Consider the following 18,338-nt stretch of genomic DNA (forward strand, 5'->3'; position numbering starts at 1 on the left):
CCGGTGTATTTCCTGTAGGAACTCTGTTATCTCATGACCGATACCTTCTTTAATATGTTCCACAGGAGTTCCCTGTTTACGTTGTCATACCGCCGCACTATTTACGTTGTCATTTATGTCTAGGAAGGCCATGCATTGGGTAAGAACGAACAGGCTATCATCTAAGCGCCTACCATTTTCATCAGAAGGGATACAGCGGCGAGTTGCGGCCGCCGCTTGCAGCGCGCAGAGCTTCCCCTTAGAGTTATGCCTGAGTGCCGTGACCAGAAAAGCATTGAAGGACTCTGATAATATGCTGAATACAGGGCTGAATGTTTGTTGCATACAAATTAAACATGTTAAGCTTGTCAAGCAAAACGTTATCTTGAGAGAACTATCTAAACTGGCGGTTTTTACATGATCGGCAACTCTGAGATTGAAAATATTGTGATCATTGAAGGCACTTTGGAAAAACAAAATCTAGAAAAGAATGAATATGATGAACAGATTAAAACATTCAAATAAATGAGGCGCCTACCTTAAAAAGTAGGCTATTAGATATTATAGCTAGCAAAGCTACATCAAACATTATAGCTTTATTCTGACGAAAACGACCGCTTACACCTATATCTGGAAAGGAGCTCTCTTTCAAAGAAAAAAGGACAGGCTGCTTAGAAATTCCGAAGCTTTGATGAAACTCCATGCACACCAGTCACTGCAAATAGGCTGGTGGCGGTAAAAACGATTATTAAACGGATAAATTGGTGTACATTTCTGCGAGTGTCGTTAGAATCGATTCGGAATCGTCTCTTCAAATTGATGAATATGATTGTAGCTTCTATGTGATTGGCTTAACCTAATAGGATAATTTCCTAGCCCTTTTCTTCTCATAAACAGAGCTTCTGTCACACTGCAAAGTATTAATCCACCTTGTAACGATCATCGCAGCGAATGTGCACAGCTTGCATAAGGGTCATGAAATTATATTTGCTGGGGCCACACAAAGAGTACAACATTGAGAGACTTTTCATGACTAGTCGTTGCTGAAAGGAAATGTTTAGAGATAGTTTTATTAATGGTGAAGATTTCGGCGTTTAAGAACGAAGTTCCTTTTTTCTCCCCTCTAAGAGAATCTTGACGAACCTGAAATAAAATAATTAAACCAGGGCACGATGGAATGTCTCCATGCAGCAAATTTCATTTTGCGCACTGCCATTAAGACGGCTCGCTGATATTTCGTGTCTCTTCTTCATAATAGGAGACGGAAAATAATGCTCGGTAAGATATGGTCTCGTTTTTCTGCGAAGAGCAATACCTATAGGTCCTCTTTTGCAAATGGAGGGTACACACTGAGGTCTGAAATTTTGCTTCCATACTCACACCGGTTACCTCTACATAACTATAGTAGCAGAATATTGTCATAAATAAGGCTCCACTTATGGCTATGCTCGTCTACACGTCACTCGGTCGCGATAACACACATCTACACATGAAAAATAAAAGACGCTGCATGGCAGCAAATGACAGAGCCCCTCGTTAAAAGTGACCTTTGCTTAGCCGACATCTGTATAATAGACTTCCCATATGACACGAGTTAAAATTTTACGACATCTAAAAGAAGATTTCAATGCATGTTGTTATTATGTACCTTTTGTGAACAAATATTCACACGTATAGATTTTAAATTAGGCCGTTATAAATGCCTGACATTAAAATCCTCTGTCAGGCATTCTGATGCGTCTTTTACCTGCTTCGATTGGATTCATGCAGGTAAATTAGAATTTTATCAATATAATAAAAATGCGGATCACCCATTGTTGGTAAAAGCTGGTTAAGTTCGCGAGATATCTCACGAACGTGTTCTGCAATTTTAAACTGGCACTACAGCGGCTTATTAAAATTTAAAATCACTTCAATTTACTCGTTAGAAGCACGAATAAAGCGGATGCTTATAACGAGAAGCTCAAGAAGTGAAATGCTAATGAAGTCAGCCTCTAAGCTTAGATAAACGAAGACGTCTCCTGCTTGGATGGGTAGTGACTGTGGTGCAGAAAACTGAGACTGTGTTTTTTCACCACCGAAGCGAAGATATATTTCGCAGTGGTTAGTTTTCCGAGAGAGACGCCGAAAAGGCAAGTGCACATCTAGCATGCGTGGTTACTTTGGGCCTCGTGATGTCTTGGTTGTATGTGGTAGGCTGATTATTTTTACGATCGCGTTATATAAGTTGTTTTAATCTCCTGCCGAGTGCTCTTCGAGCGCAGATTATTTGAAAACAAGTCAACCCTTGTAGCCACGAGCGCCAGGAAACTGCGGCATTGAATTTCGCTAAACGGTACCAAAGTGTCGCCAGCCTTCACTGCGCACGGGCCACTAGAGTGGGAAGCTGCACGTTAGACTGAAATTATAGCCGCGTGACAAATCACTCTACAGCTGGGCTGCATCAGAAATTAAGCAATTTTTGTGTTCTATGTACCAGTAACTTTAGTCGCAACCCATTGAGTAAATGTGGTAACGTGTTAAAAGATAATATTGGAAACCCACGAACGAAATATCGGGTGGTTCGTGTTGGCTCGTATTTTTACTGACCTTTGTGAGGCTGAGACGGTGGGTGTTATTAGCTACTGGTGGTACTAAGTTTGCGGTTACCTGCCGGCTGTTGATGCACCAAGTGAAGTGTTGCACGACATGATGTTTGCGATACAGAGTCGTAAACCTAGCAGCGTGTCTTCAAAGCACACAGAAGAGTTCTGAACTTCTAGCGCACCATATGAAACAGCACTCGGTGTCTTCAAGGAGGCTTAGAAGGTCAGAAGCTAGTCATCTAGGTTCTGCATTTCGCATTACTAATGTGCTCATTGCTAACTCATTACAAATGGACGCACGTGCAAGACGAGGTGGCGAAGTAGATCGGTCATAAAATATCAGATAATTGATAGTATTGCAGATTTCGCGAATAATTTCCGCAGCCAGACCTGCTCCGACTAACTCAGCTTCCTGCCGGCAGATCTAATTTGCTTTTCAAAGGCGAGACTAACGACAAATATCAGGAAAGGTCATTAGAATTTGTCATGCAGGTCTTGGTAATGAGATAAGTGAACACGAAATATTAGCAGAAAAATGCCATGCCATAAGACTATCAGAAAAGTGATTTTTTTATTACCTTTCGGAAATTAAACATTGTATATTATCTAGACAAAATTTCTCCTGCACGTTGGTGCTGACTTAAGGCCACGTGGAGTTAGTCACAGTGGGTGGACGATGCTTAATAGATACTAAATATAAAACTAAATATATTTTTACTTACGCATCTTGTGCGCTTTTTGTTTTTGCGATTCCATATGTTAGAAAATTGTTTAGGAGCAATTTCTGAAAAATGCTTCGTTGCTGAGGAATTCAACTGCGCTAGAAAATGGCTGGTTTTATTAGCGTTTCTGATGTAAGGGAAGGAATTAAAGTTACAGGGCAACAAAATTACCCTCAACTTCATCACTTTATTTATTTGGCGTTTAATAATTTATTTATTTGAAAAGTAATTCAAAGAAAAGCCTCAAAGAATACAAGGTAAATGCCAGCGAAAGACTTCATTTTTTGCTGCTCATGTGCTGCAGATTTAGCGCTGAATCTTTCTTGACTTTCAGTCCGTACTATGGCTGGATGAGAGCAGCTACTATAACGCTGTACCAAGATGCGATCTAAAAACAAAGTGGAAAACACCGCGTCAACCTGCTGTCGAAATAAGAAACCGTTTATAGTCTAATGCGACCCCATGTTCGTAGCTATCACATTATCGATTGTGACGTCAGGAAATTATGTAGACACCATTGGTTGGAGGATATGCACTCCTTTAGGTATTCGCAGCTTCGATTATCGTTATCTTCTATTAGAAGAGAAAAATGTTCAGAAACAGGTTTAAAAATTCAACCGATTGCTGTAGGTGTTATACAGCTTTCGTTTTTTTTTGTATTTTGCAGGCGTTAAATAGAAAATATGTTGAACCTGCTTTGTCTTGTGCTTGTTGTGGGGATGATCCCACACGAAGTCGACTCTCAGGGTATGTTTTTACTTCAATATTTGTTTCTGCCATAGTTCATTCCAGCCTTACGATTGCGTCCGATAAGCTCGGATACCTCCTAGACAAATTCTTCTACAAGTAATGAATATATATAGTGCACAGCCAGAATTTTTCAACAGCATGGAACTGAAGTTAGTCGTGAGGATGAATGATTTTTGTTTCGAGATATTGTCGTCCCCAGGCATACATTGTTGTATAATGAATTTGAAAGCGTTGGACAGACTAGGAACGCTTTGTCCAGTCCACTTCTCTCGTCCTTGCCTGTGCGAGTGCATTTATTATCCTGTACAACTGGCCTAACAATCAACTTTGTTAAAACTGTGTCGTCTCATTCATATCTTATATCTGTGGGAGAAATATCTGCTTTGTGATATCGCTTGAGGAGAACTGTATCATTGCCTTCGTGTCAAAAAAGTTGAAGTTTTAAAAACTTTGAGAGCTTCGCAGAACCTGCTCTGGACAAATGCGAAAACGCAGGTATTGCAGCTGATGCTGCTGCGACACTGTACACGTTGCCAATTTTATTTTCGTTAACTTTAAAAATGTTTTTGAGGCTTTGGCGTCTGGGGGTGTCTGTTCTATTCTTTTATGTGCTTCATTTCTGTCATGTGGGCATATGAGGAATTACGTTGACCTGTTGTCGGATGAATTAGAGAGATATGGGGGAGGTCTTCGCCCTACAGTTCTACAGTTGATGTAGTCAGGTTAATGATGATGATAGCGATGCTTCTCGAGGTGGCGGACCTACTGTTTTTCACATAGCTTTCCTTCTCCTGAATCCTCTGTTCACTCCCATTCATCCTTTGTTCCTCTCTGTTTATCATATGTTGAATGTTCATTTGAAAGTCCACGCTCCTCTGCGTCTTTGACTGTGTGCCATTCCTGCCGAGTTGTATTACAACACTGTGAAGCTTAGAATCTCGCGGAAATGCCTAATGAATTGAGTGAAATTACTTGCTTAGCAGCCGTGGGCCTTCATATTCGCAGGCAATTCATAAAAAGAGCCGTAAATCTCTACGGAAACGCCGATCACTTTTGGCAACGAGAGCTGCAACAGGGGATGTCTTGCAGCAATGCAGGAAATAAAATACAATGGCGTCCAAAGGAAAGTAGTGCCGAAGTAGAAACCGCTTGTCTCATGTTACCTAGCTGCGCGTCCGCTGGACGGCGACTGACGACTTCAGGATTCTTGTCTTCCTATTTGCTTCGCTGAGCAGCAGATCTTCCCTGTAGTGTCATTCTCTTTGTTTACGAGTTATTCCTTTTTTACATTCCTGCTTTTTTTTTAAATTACGTTCTTTTATTTCGCTCTTTAGGTTGCTTTAGTTTAGTTTGGTTTAAGCCCAGGAAAGTTGTGTTTGATCCGGGTTCCCTGTTTATTTCATTTCTTTTTTAATGTTTATGAAAAAACAAACAAAAGGATGATTGGTTTGTTGGGTTTAACGTCCCAAAGCGAAGGATGAGGGTATGAATTATTGTTTTGGGGCAGTATCGGCCCCAATAACGACGAAAGCAACGGTCGCTGGCAGGAATATTGTCTAACAGGTTTTTTGCACCAAAGACTTGAGAGACACGCGCAACATTTAAAGGGGCGCGGAGATGTTTGCATTAGTACCAATTGTACTTGTGAAATGGATTTTGGATTCGTTTTGGGCTGCTGATCAGACAAAGCAATACTGAAGTGGGAGTTTATTGAAAAACATTATCCCGCTAAGAAATAACAATATATATATATATATATATATATATATATATATATAGGAGAAATGAGGGCGCTCGATATAATAGATGAAGGAAAAAAGCCAACAGTCTGCAAGGCCAAGGATTATATATATATATATATATATATATATATATATATATATATATATATATATATATATATATATATATATATATATATATATATATATATATATATATATATATATACTGGACAAAACTGTATATTGAAAACGCGCAGTGGAAGTTTGCTTGCATGCTACTGTTTCTCTGCCAGGACTAGGCGCAGTGGCTAAGTTGGAAGTCGTCCTTGCGCGTATGCTAACCACAGGTTTCCTTGTTGGTACAAATGAAAAGAGCAGCGGTTCTCCCCAATCTGTTTCCTGTTCGGATTTTCTCTTCACATTTTCGGCTGAAATATGCAGGCTCGTTTTTTTTTTTTGTTTTTTATCGCGCTGTCTTTTGAATGCTATCTGAATAGCTCAGATTGTTTCTAAAATTAACCGAAACTAAATTTAAAGTGTTGCCTCTGGCATTATTATTAGTTATTATTATTATTATTATTATTATTATTATTATTATTATTATTATTATTATTATTATTATTATTATTATTATTATTATTATTATTATTATTATTATTATTATTATTATTATTCGCACTTTCGGTTCAATTCTCGTTTCGTGCGAAAACCTGACAGCGCTTATTAAAGACGTCAAATTCTTGTCCACTTTGCGACTAAAAAAGAACCGAGTTCAAATTGTACTCCCAGTCAGTTGGAAAGGCAGCTAGCAATCTGGCTGCCTGATCATTTTCGACGCCGAAATCTTAGCTGATTTGCGGCAACAACGGCTCGAAAGAAAGAAGTGTGAGACGGATAAAACAATGTATATTACAATTATTACAATTTCGAAGAATCTTTGAGTGGGCTGTTCTAAAACGTCCCATACTTCGCCCGTATAATCGAATAAAGAACATCTGCTTAACCAAAATCCTTTTTCACGTATGTGCACCTTGTAGCTCTCTTATTCAGTAACTTTAATGTCTGCCTCCGATATCTCACGCATTCTCATCAACCAACAGTCATGAGCCAACACATTATGGAAAAGCCACTTAACAAAGGTAAAAACATTCGCTTTAACCAAGCCGTACAAACGTTACAGTCTAGCCTCGAGGTCCCAGTGAGCAAGAATGCTCGGCTCTATTATAAACCTTCCATCTCAAAGGAGCTGCCCAAGTGAGCAGTCCCTGCCAAGTCGGCCACGTCATCTAGTGATGTCTCGGATAGCTCTAATTTCAATAAGTGCCCGGATACGTCACCTAACATCTAGCACCTGGCAGATGCATGCTTGTGAATTTAGAGCGTCTCTCATATACATATATATATATATATATATACAAAGGAGGATACAAAGGTATGCATGTATGAGATAACATGAATGCACTCATTCAATGAGTAGTCGTTGAGAGAAAGCAAAGGTGCAGGAATGTAAATGTAAGTGCAAAAGGGGAGCTGCCGGCTGACGCTATAAGCATGGTCGCGCCATACTGGGGAAGCATAAAGAAAGCGCAAATTGTCAGTGCCGAAATGTATGTGGCCAGAAAAGAAACACCCTCATGTTTCCATTGCGTCGCTTGAGTGGAAGTCGACGAAACATGGCGTCGGTGCTAAGGCTACAATGTCGGCATCTCCTTTGCAACTGTCGTGGACGGGGATAGGTATGAGTGCTAGGTTCATTATAGTTACGTGAGAAGATATAGTGTAGGCTCTAGCCATAAATATGTAAAGATGTCTTCCTCGAATGATGTACCTCAGTATATCGTAAAACTAAAATACCGGAAAAGCTGCGCTAAAATGTCCATCGCTGAATAATAAAATCATCAACCAATATATCCTCTCACGGTTGCAACTCAAAAGCCGGAGTTTGACATTTATCGCTGTCGTGCAAAATGAAGCAGCTAGTTTTTCATGCCAGGGAGACGAGAGCGTTACACTCTCAACAAATGCAGCTCTCGTGCATGTAACGTAACTGCAATGCTTAAACTTTGGGAACACCAGTTTCTTCTTGGTTAAAGCTGATTACACAACACCAAAGAAGTTGACTGCCTATGCGGATAAAAATTCATTTCATGTCAAACGAAGGCAGAACCCTCCCGATTCACTAGACCCATTGTTATTGTGATTTCATTATGTCAGTGGAAAGTGTGGTTGGAAATAAGCGGCTGTGATATGCTTAATTGTGCTGGGCGTTTGATATAATGAGTGAAATTGTGAAATCAAAATGATTTAGCAAAACTTTAAACATGCTTTGTGGGGATTCCGTTGTAAAAGCAGGTGGACACCGAGAATTCTTGCAAGGCTGCAGCGCATCAGACAGCCGAGGACAGGGAAAGAAGTGGACGCGTAGAACACTTAGCAAGTGCGCCTATTCCCCAGTCTCCATTTTTGGCCCTCTGGTGCGCTATAGCCCAGCTAAGCATGAACCATGAAGCCCAACTTTTGAAGTCATTGAAATACATCTTTAGTTCAGTGCGTTCTCTTTACTGAGCATGAATTCGGAGTTATGCCTTCGTTTTTTTTTTAGAGCTACACCTTGCAAAGTAGAAACCTAAAGTGCAGCTGCGATGTTTCGAAGCAGAAAAATAACCTCACTTTTCTTGCTAATGATGTCAATTTCTTAACTTTACTTTAATATTTACTGTTCGCTGCAGAGTCGGATCAAGGAGCCTTAGCGATACGCATCATCTGATTTTAAAGCGAATTAACTTACAAGGCTTCATCCTATTTTTCAAAGTAGATTCTGCAGTTATTTTGCTTTTGGCCGCCATGAATTTGCATCATGCGCGTATAAAGGATGTTAATTTAGCACCACATAAGCTCAGCAAGGCCATGCCACATAGTTTATAGAGTGCCCTTGGCATGAGAGTGATGTAGTAGAGAGTGTTGTATCTCCCTACTTCATGCACAAATATTTACGCTTATAAATAGGCACCTCGCCGTTACCGTTGAATGTACACTACGATATATAAAACAATCAGCGTACTGTAGACGGAATGGTGGCGGAAGCGCCCCCTAGAATGTTTTTTGGATAAATTCTAACCTCGATGTTCCCAGGGTCCCCCGCACACAATGAAATTCAGGCTGGACTACGCGCCGAAGCATATCGAGGGAAATTTCTTAGAGCGATGAGAGATGTATAAGTAAAAAATCAGATGTGAAACTCAGATTGACCTATAGATTTCCTTAAGCATGAAAAAATCTAAAATGGTCCAAAAGGAACAAAGGCAGATAAGGGAAGCAACGTTCACTCTAACCCTACCCGGCGCGTAAATGTTACAGACAAATTATCATAGAAGACCGAGTTCAGAACTGAGGATGAAGTACCTGGCGCTAGTTGTGCGCAGTAGCGTTTAATAGTATATTATAGTCTTACATCGAATTATGCTGGACAAGGAATATTCAATCCCCTGATGTTAGATGTTTGCACTGACCACATACTACCTCTGCACAGATTATCACTTGACTCAAGTTTGACATCAGTGCAGCTTCTGCTCGAGTTAGTTTATTGATCAGTGGATGCATCTTAGTGTTCTGCATAGGAACAACTTAATACAGAATACAAAAGGTGAGAAGACGAGCAGCATGGTTCCTGCGCAATACATAATTTTGCAGAACAAATGTATGTAGTAATTTTGTTACGCTTTACCTGTCAATAAATTGTAAAATGTACATCATACTGATGATTTCTTTTTTCTTGCAGTCTTGCATTTCTACAATGGCTCCTTTTACAGTACTGGGGAGATAATGCGTCAACAATTTTATATACAAGGAAAGTATTATGAGACGGAACTTGCTGTTTTCGAGGAAATCTTTGATAGTTTTGGCAGAAAAGCAGCCTTTCGAGTCACAAAGAAAGACGACGTGTTCACAGTTCTGCATGATATTCAGGCGCAGAAGAGGTATCTTCTTCGAACTGAAGGAGGTAACGTATGCTGCATGTGCGTTAAATATATATGTTTTGCAGTACGTATTCGTTACAAAATCTCCTCAATAACCACTCTTTGGCTTGCAACTGTTCGTTATAATTTCTTTCCTGAGATGCAACAAAAACGGGTAGAATTGTTTCTAAGTTCGTTTTGAGAAATCGCTCCTAACAGGATATCGGCATCGCAGAAACTGCTGCGGGTTCAAGCTGAGGCTAAAATTTTATGGCCGTGACCGGACCTTAAGTCAGCTGAATAGACAAACGCTATAAGCAAGATATCCAGTGTGCAGATGCGTACTGGCCTCTCTCTATATATTTTTTTCATATTGCACACAGGATCAGATTTACATGTTTGTGAGCGATTGCATTTTAATCTTGTTTTCATGCCAGCAAAGCTATTTTCCTCCCTACTTCCATTCCGTCCTGACTGCTCTTCAGCACGGCTGACTTTCCGTCCTTCCGTAGTCAGAGTGCTGCGGTTTTGTGTGTGGCGATTCTTAAACCTTCGATTGCGGCAGCGGCTTGAGAATTGCTTGTGTGCTGGTGTGCGATAGAAAGTTTGTCTGACTTTCGTGTGAGTTTAGTTCGGCAACGCGCCGTGAATGCATGACTTCATTAAACATTTTTCGTTAACCTACATACTAAGCACTGAATTCACAAGACGTACAGAAAGTAATACAAAATTACAGCCGATTTGCATAGTTAATTAAATGTGAAGTAGGTACGCAGAACTGGTCATCCCTACTATACTTTTGATGCATTTTACACGTCTTGCGCACTTTAGCTGCAGTATCAAAATCAGTGCATTTATGTTCTCGCTGTGTTCGTAACCGTTGTACTTAGCACGTCGAACCTGCGCCGTAGTGCCAGACGATCGCTTCGTCCATAGCGACGCGAAGCAAACGTGCGGCGCAGCAGCGTCCTCACATTTTCGTGCACAATCTTCAGTGGTTCTTACTACAAATGAAGAAAAATAGGCACAATGTATTGTATCCCTTTTAGGAATGCACTGCTCTGGACCCGGAAGGTCTGGTGTGGAATCTTAGGGAGAGAGAAAGGGAGATTTGAGGAGAATGCAGGGCATAAGCAAAACAGACGCTCCAAAGTTTCGGCATCAACACATTCCGAGCAGTGAAAGAAGGTCTTCAAGACAAAGAAAAGTAATCCAAGAACAGGGAAATGCGCTTGAAGGCGAGCCTCAGTTAAGGCACGGAGGTAAGCACGAGCTGCTTAACGACGTAGTGAGCGGCTCGGAGCCGAGATCCAGGGAGCATTGCGAATACACGTCTGCTGTCCGTGAAGGCTGAGGAGTGACTGATGCAAGGGGAGAGGTGCCGAAGTTGACGATGCGCGAGAGAGACACGATTGCTCAGTCCGGTGTAGCATACGTTTGCACAATGTTCCCGGTGACGGACGCGACGTCCGCAACTTTGACACGCCCCACTATCTTACTGGGTGCATCTATGCGGCCGCTCCGCCATCTCATTGTTAAGTTGCTTGATGCGGGCGTCGCCACCTTCTCTTACTCCTGTTCAATTTCACGGAGAGACGGAGAGAGAGAGAGAGGGAGAGAGGGGGAGAGAGAGAGAGAGAGAAAGAGAGAGAGAGAGAGAGAGCGGCTTCTGCTGCAGCTGTGCGGCCGCTCCGCATCCGCAATGCTGAGCCATGAGACGCGCGCGTTGCCAACTTCTCTTTCTCTACCTCAAGTTCAAGAAGAGAAAGAGAGGGAGCGGGTTCGGACAGGCATCGGTTAAATCCGTGGTTGGGAGCAGTAATGCTATGCGCTAAAGCATGTTACTGTTTTCACAAGCTACATTGAAGTTCTCGCTTGTATACCACGTCGCTCACCGGGCCTCAAATACCGCGGTTAGGTAAATAACCAGTCAATGCCTGCATGAAAAGCAATCAGGACGCAATAAAGGATAGCGGTATTGCTTCTGCTCCAATGATTACTTTCCGTAATGTCACTGCGCTCGTTCGGTGGAGCTCTTCTGCTTCGATCGCTTCTAAGAGGGCGAGGCAGATGAAATAAGATTACATCGACGGAAGAGGCTCTAATGTGCTGGCCCCTATTTATGAAGGATATAAACATTACTGGGCGAATAAAGTGAATCCTTCAGCGACGCAATGATGTTGATATTAGGCTGTCCCACTTGTTAGCTGACGCAAGCGGTTGAGGTCAAGCAAATTCCTTTGGCTCGGCGTTAGGATCAGCGACCTGTTCAACTTGCGTCTGCATTCCCCTCTGGACTCTCTGCATCACCTGAAAATGCCACACATTTTTTAGAAAAGAGGCAGCAACTCTATTTGAAGATCTGAAATACGACGAGAGAGAAAAACCGACAGCCTCGTCACAGCTCCTCATCTGTGACACAAGGCATCGAGACCACGCCGTTTGCAGTAGGCATTACTAACAGTTCGCGAATTCGTAGAGGTGTGTTCTTACTGCTCTCGCGGCCTAAATATATCCGCTTGACCATGCGGACTCGCACCGTCCACGCCTACTCGAAAAACTGGCAGCTTTCTTTCTTGGGTCAGAACTGCGCCTATACTTCTCTTCGATGAATCATTCTCCTTTCTCAGCTAAACGCTCCTGAACTATTTGTTGATAGCAACTAAGGTTTTGTGCTTCTGTGTTGTCATCTTCGTTGCCAGCAAAAACTGCCTTTGCGAGCTTAATGTCATCAAACCTCATTTTTACTATTTTCCATTGCGACGGTCCAGCCTGTTCACCCTCCTGATGCTTGCATAACGTAGGTCGTCATAAAAGACTTTGCTGTAGTGTTATATTTATGTTCCTTCCTTCCTTTGCTACTTCTTTGTCATCCTCGAGTAGGATTTTCTATTTCGACACCGTGCTGTTGTGGACGGCACCTGTGCTGATCTAGCATTCTGTGTTGTAAGAATGTGAGTGACAGTTCAAATTTGCCACCAATCCTAATCCCTGCGATCAGAGTCAACTTAGCTCAGTTCAGTCGTTCAGTCGTGTCCGACTCTTCGTGACCCTATAGACCATATCACGCCACGCTTTCCGGTCTCTCACTATCTTTCTAACATCACATAACTTCATCTGCAGCGCCTCGAGGATGCCATCTAACCATCGCGTTCGCTGCCTACCCCTTCTCCGGTGACCCTCAACCTTTCCCAACATCAACTCTTTCTCCAGCGACTCCTTTCTTCTCATCAGATGACCAAAGTAGCTGAGCTTTAACTTTAGAATTTGACCCTCTAATGAGCAGTCAGGGTTTATGGTCGACAATATCGACTGATTTGATCTTCTGGCAGTCCAAGAGTCAACTAGGCACCCTCTAACCAAATCAATTATTTGGCCGCACTAGTGTAGTCCTAGGTCACCACTTTTAACATGAACGCGACCACAGGTGACGGTGACGGTCAGAGCTGCACGCTGCGGAATCGGCTCAAAATCTATCAATATGGTGAACATTTATTCTTCCAGTCGCAGCAAAAAGGGCTGTTTTGAAGAGACAGCATTAATTACATAAGATGTCATGTATTTTATTCAGGTAAGCATGTGCAATTATAAAGATGCGTGTAAGGCGTTAGATGGTACATATATAATAAATTATCCTAGTCTGGCGGACTCCCGAGGGATAAGCGCAAGATTCATCATAAATACGGATGTAGCTTGCGACATATTGCCACGTAGTCGTGGCAATGTCGAAGGCAGCAATTAGACTGAAGTTGCAGTTAAATTTACTCTTTGTTGGGCTAACATGCGCCCACGAAAGAACTAAGCAACTCGGCTGCGGCGATAACATCAACAGCGTTCTTTTCGGTCGTCGAAGTATGAATGCCCGTGGCACTCAGCAGTGCTCAATATAAAATCGGCGCAAGAACAGCTCGCAGCGTGAGTTGCGCTTGCTCTCGTTAACAAATGGTAATAGCAAATTCATATACTGGCGAAAAATTAAAATCCGTATACAAGTATGCAAAACGCTAGAAAATCTTGAGCCGATAAATAAATCTGTTTATTTCGTGAACTTGTTTTACCATACTACAGTATCCTACGTATTGCTTATAGGTAGGAGCACAAGTTGCGTAGAAACGTCGCTCCCAGCTGCTTGGAACCGGAACCTAACGTCGGACATTTTTCATGGTCCTGACGAGAGGGACTACATACCTCTGCGTGACATTCTAGTCCTGAGGTCGAAGCTGACGATATTCACAAGAGATGAAGATATTGCCCGAGGAATATACACTAAAATATTTGGAGGCCGTTCCAATGACAGCGTTAGCGCAGTGCTCAAGTGGACACGTGAGTACATTTACGGGCTCCTCTCTTGACTTCTGGTTGAGGCAAAGTGAATACACCCCGCATGTGTTCAAGGGAGGGAAATAGTACGGATTTCAAGTGTTGTAGATATTTTTCTGTTTTTGGAATTTTCAGAGTTTTTTTGAGGGGGAAGACCGGCAGAAAGCAAAAACAAATACATGATTCTGGGATGTTTGTTTTAATTGCAAGATAACTGTGGGGATATTATAGTATGTCGTTATGCACATGTTAATGGGAATGGTACAAGCCTCTGATCCGTTGCGAAAAATTTGGTATTTAATTTTTCTTGCACTTACAGCGAGTATATAAATCTAGTATAGAAACTCGCCGGATGTCCGGCGTTTTCGAAAATGCACAGTAGGGAGGAACGTAGCAAGATAGTTTTTATGAGCAAATTGGTATAAATTCTCTAACGATCGGAAACGTCGCGGAATTTCGCTTCAAAAGTTTATTCTGGGCTCGCCGTATGTAACGAGAAACTTTCGTAAAAATTATTAAAATGTATTGTTATATTAGTTGTGAGGCACCTGTATAAAATTGCAAGGTATTTTTATAACCACGTTGGTAGAAACCTTGTAAGCTTCCAATAGGTACCGAAATTTCTTTTCTGAAATTGCTCCTTTTCCTTTCTTTTTTTTTTGTACGCAAACTTGCCATAAAGCATATTATATAAACTCATGTAAATGGTTTTCCGTGAGGAACCGGAGCAGGCTCCCGCTCTTAGCTTTGTCGGTGAGCCATTTAGAAAAGTCATCTTCCCTTGTTGTGGTTAGACCCACTTCGCGCAGAATCTTTGTCCTTGATTCCCTTGTCCCTGCACAAGTCCATAGCAGGTGGCGAATTGCTCCTGCACTGACCAAAAATGAGCTGACTGCCACAGAGAGCCAGTGAGGCGCATTTGTGAAACTGAATAGCACGAAAGGTAGCTAGAAGACTGTCGAGCAAAAATCTGCAGATATTGTAAGGTAAAGCGAAGGTCGGACTTGGGGGATCAGGTTTTATTGGAGACCTGAAGCCTTGGTCGCACACTGCAGCCAATCACACATCGCGATGACGATGGGTATCTACAAAAGGGAGCAGGATGAAGATGAAGCAGCACTTTCAGCCGTGTGGAAGAAGAAGCGCCACACAGTGCTCACAATATGTTTAGCTTTAGTGTTATGGTAAAAAAAAACATAAAAAAAATTACGTTGAAGGGGTCTTTCCCCACAAATGCCCAACATTTCCCGGTATGAATATATAAGGATTGATATTCCGCAAAATAGAATTATGAAAACTTGCATGCATAGACAACTTGCTACTGCAATATCTTTTAATAAGTTATTACGTAAGTAAAAAAAAAGGAAGAAGGACACAGCTGTATAATGTTTAATTTGTCAACAGAGACTTTCGGTAGCATATTTTTGCTAGTATAACAATAGATGACCCCATTAGCATTGGTGCTTTCAACCCAGTATGAACAGCAATAGGACAGAAACTAATCTGCAGCGGCGACTTACGGAGAGTTCATTGTTGCATTACATGTAAGGATTTTCTTCGTTTGTCTAAGAACAACACTGAAGGGCATCTGTTTTTTGCTAGGCATGTAATTTGTCAAGGCGCATAAGTTTATTGCGGCGACAAGTTGCAAGTATGATTCCTAATTCGGGACTGACCTTGTAGCGTTTTGCGAATTCCTGTCGTTTCTAGCTATTCTCGTTCATCTAAATAATCGTCAACCGTTAATTTTTCAATATGAAAAACAGCTTGAGGCGAACCGGCCGAAACATCTTTACTAGCTGGATAACTCCAGAACCATGTTACATATAATGTACTCCCCCCCCCCCCCCCCCCCCCACCATGAAATAATAACACTGCCACAGCTGTCGGAATGCCGCATTATATAGCGAACACTGTCACACTAGTTTTGTTCCATGCGATGTCATACAGCTCACGATGGGCCCGAATATGTCCAGCCTCCTTTGATATTGGGACCTGAAATTCTTCGAAGGACCCCTTGCAGCAGTGACAGTTAGACTGCACGTATGTTTAAACCAAGACCGACTGAAATACAGACCTGCACAGATAGCACTGCTCCAGCGCGCACCTTATAGTTCATAGCCTTCGCCGCTAGGAAACAACACTACGGGTAGCCTAACGTTACTGTACACCTGTTAATAAGAAGGGTCTATATAGTTCTGTAATTTTTCTTCGTCGTTATATTTTAATTATCTGTCCACGCTATAATGCACAAACACCTGTTCTGCGCATGTGCAGCGAGTAACTGCAGTGCCGTCACACAAAGCGGAATCGCGGTATGTCTTCTGGCGAGAGAAAAACGTTGTAAAAATAAACACTCTCTGCTAAAATACAAAAAGGCAAAATTTGCGAAGTATAACTCGGGCAAAGATCTTTTTTTTTACCCTTTGGATACAGTTTGTTTATATTAATTTGTGATTTGATGATGATGAAAATGACAGACGAACAGGTCAACCGAGCGCCCTCAACGGCGAGAAAGGTAACGAAAGTTAGCGCGCGAGGTCCCGTAGGACCCCGTTTTCTGTGCAGGTCTGTATTTCAGTCGGTCTTGGTTTAAACATGCCAGTTACAGCGTACTGATTTGAACTCCACGTATAAACAAAGAAACACGAAACACTTGTGCGGGCTGAGTAGTTAGAAACTCGGTTTTGAACAAGATCGGGGCGGGCTAACGCAGCGTCCCTGGAGCACACACCTCTTAGAAATGCGAGCAGTGGGCGCATAGGCAGGGGGCGGCTTGTTCCCATCCTCGTCCTGCGGCGAGTCTAGGACTAACCCCCTAACGCAGCCGTAGTGAAAGCGCAAGCCTGTATGCCTACTCTCCCTTGTAATCCTTAGGCCTTCTCCCACCTTCCTCTCCTTTGTATTAAAAGTCGAGAAGAGGATTTCTTTCCGTGAGTGGTAAGGGGTAAGGGGCTGGCATTAACAGGAGTCTGCACCTTAGCCACCGGCTAATCTAGCAAAGTTCACACATTGCTCTGACAACGTCTATTTAGTAAGAAAGTGAGCAACTAGCTAGTTACTATATTACCGCTTTGAAAGTGTAGAAGGGGTGGCTGTAAACGTTAGGAAATGTTTTTAGTTTGCCCCAGCAGTTAGACGTCAATACATATAAAAAACACCTGGTCCGCGTTATTCGCACGCTATTGAATATTAAGCCAACAAATGGTACTACTTCATAAATGCTCACAAAACCATGACTGAACTTCCAATAAACTCCGCACAATTCCACTGCCGTACAAAGAAACAGTTCAGAGACAGTGTTCTTTCGCACTGTCATAGTGATTTTTTTCCTTTTTTGTTGCAGATTCTGGGCAAAGCATATTTAAAATATAGGCGGCCGAAAGCCTCATAGCGTTTTTTGTTGAAAGGACACTATTTGCTACATAATAACGGTTTAATCCGGGTCGCCTTGTGCTGTGAATTGGTCCGTAGATGTGATGCGAGTACTGCTTATTTGGTACTTGATTTTCATTAGCGAAATGTTTTTGACGAGAAGCAAAGTCATGATATTTTTACACAAGGTTACCCAACGACGACGGAAGTGAAACATCATGAGCGTGCTTCTGGCAGGTTGTAGTTGGCAGGCCCCGTGTTCGAGCACTGGTTGCTCGACATATTATGGCATATCATAAGACTACATCTCATTAAGTTGGAAGAAAGTGCAAACTCGAACATCTTTCTTCAGAGGAGAGGTTGAGTGAAATCAATACCCGTTACTTCGTGATTCCCAGTGAGAAAGGCTATCCTGAGAAAACATAGGCTCTTCCAAGTGGCTTTTTTAAAGCGAAGCTTTCTAGCATATATGAATTTTTTAAGGAATGTAACCGTTTACTGCCATTTTATTTGAGACTTGAAATCGTTCTAGTATTTCCTGCTTTTTCCAATCTTCTATTATAGTTCAGCTCAATGGGCTGACGGCGGGAAGGAAAATTTACAGACACGGCAAGGCAAAGATTATAAATCCTGTTGTTTAACACCGCAAAGTAACGCACATGCGTCAACTAACGCCGAAATACAGGCCTCCGATTATTGAAACTAGATGAATGTGCTTAGCTGTTTCTTAAATAACACAGCTAATATATGGGCTTGTATTATACCCTTATTGAAATAGAGGCAGCTAAGATCAAATCGACGATATTGGGATCAGTTAGCAAGCACCAAAGCGATTGAGCTAATTCCGCGAGCAACAAAAAATGCAGATATGAAATGGGTTCTAGCATTGCATAACGCTGGTCATCCATAGTTTCCCTGTAATATATG

The 18,338-nt window shown here is 42.0% G+C and overlaps 1 protein-coding gene across 2 annotated transcripts in view; it reads left to right on the forward strand.

The window, feature by feature from the left end:
• Positions 1 to 1,954: 1,954 nt before the first annotated feature.
• LOC146197030 (uncharacterized) overlaps positions 1,955 to 18,338 on the forward strand; it is a 47,513-nt gene continuing 31,129 nt past the window's right edge. Inside the window, exons 1-4 of one of the 2 annotated variants that reach the window (XM_084598736.1) lie at positions 1,955 to 2,111; positions 3,954 to 4,033; positions 9,539 to 9,760; positions 13,806 to 14,039. In XM_084598736.1, coding sequence (XP_084454862.1) covers positions 3,970 to 4,033; positions 9,539 to 9,760; positions 13,806 to 14,039 — 520 coding nt within the window. In that variant the 5' untranslated portion in view covers positions 1,955 to 2,111; positions 3,954 to 3,969. Of the gene's footprint in view, positions 2,172 to 3,953; positions 4,034 to 9,538; positions 9,761 to 13,805; positions 14,040 to 18,338 lie in introns of both variants that reach the window. The other variant, XM_084598737.1, reaches the window with a different exon arrangement.

This window comes from Amblyomma maculatum, chromosome 3 (assembly GCF_055883805.1).
Source record: "Amblyomma maculatum isolate TAMU_Amacu chromosome 3, ASM5588380v1, whole genome shotgun sequence".
NCBI classification, from domain to species: Eukaryota; Metazoa; Arthropoda; class Arachnida; order Ixodida; family Ixodidae; genus Amblyomma; species Amblyomma maculatum.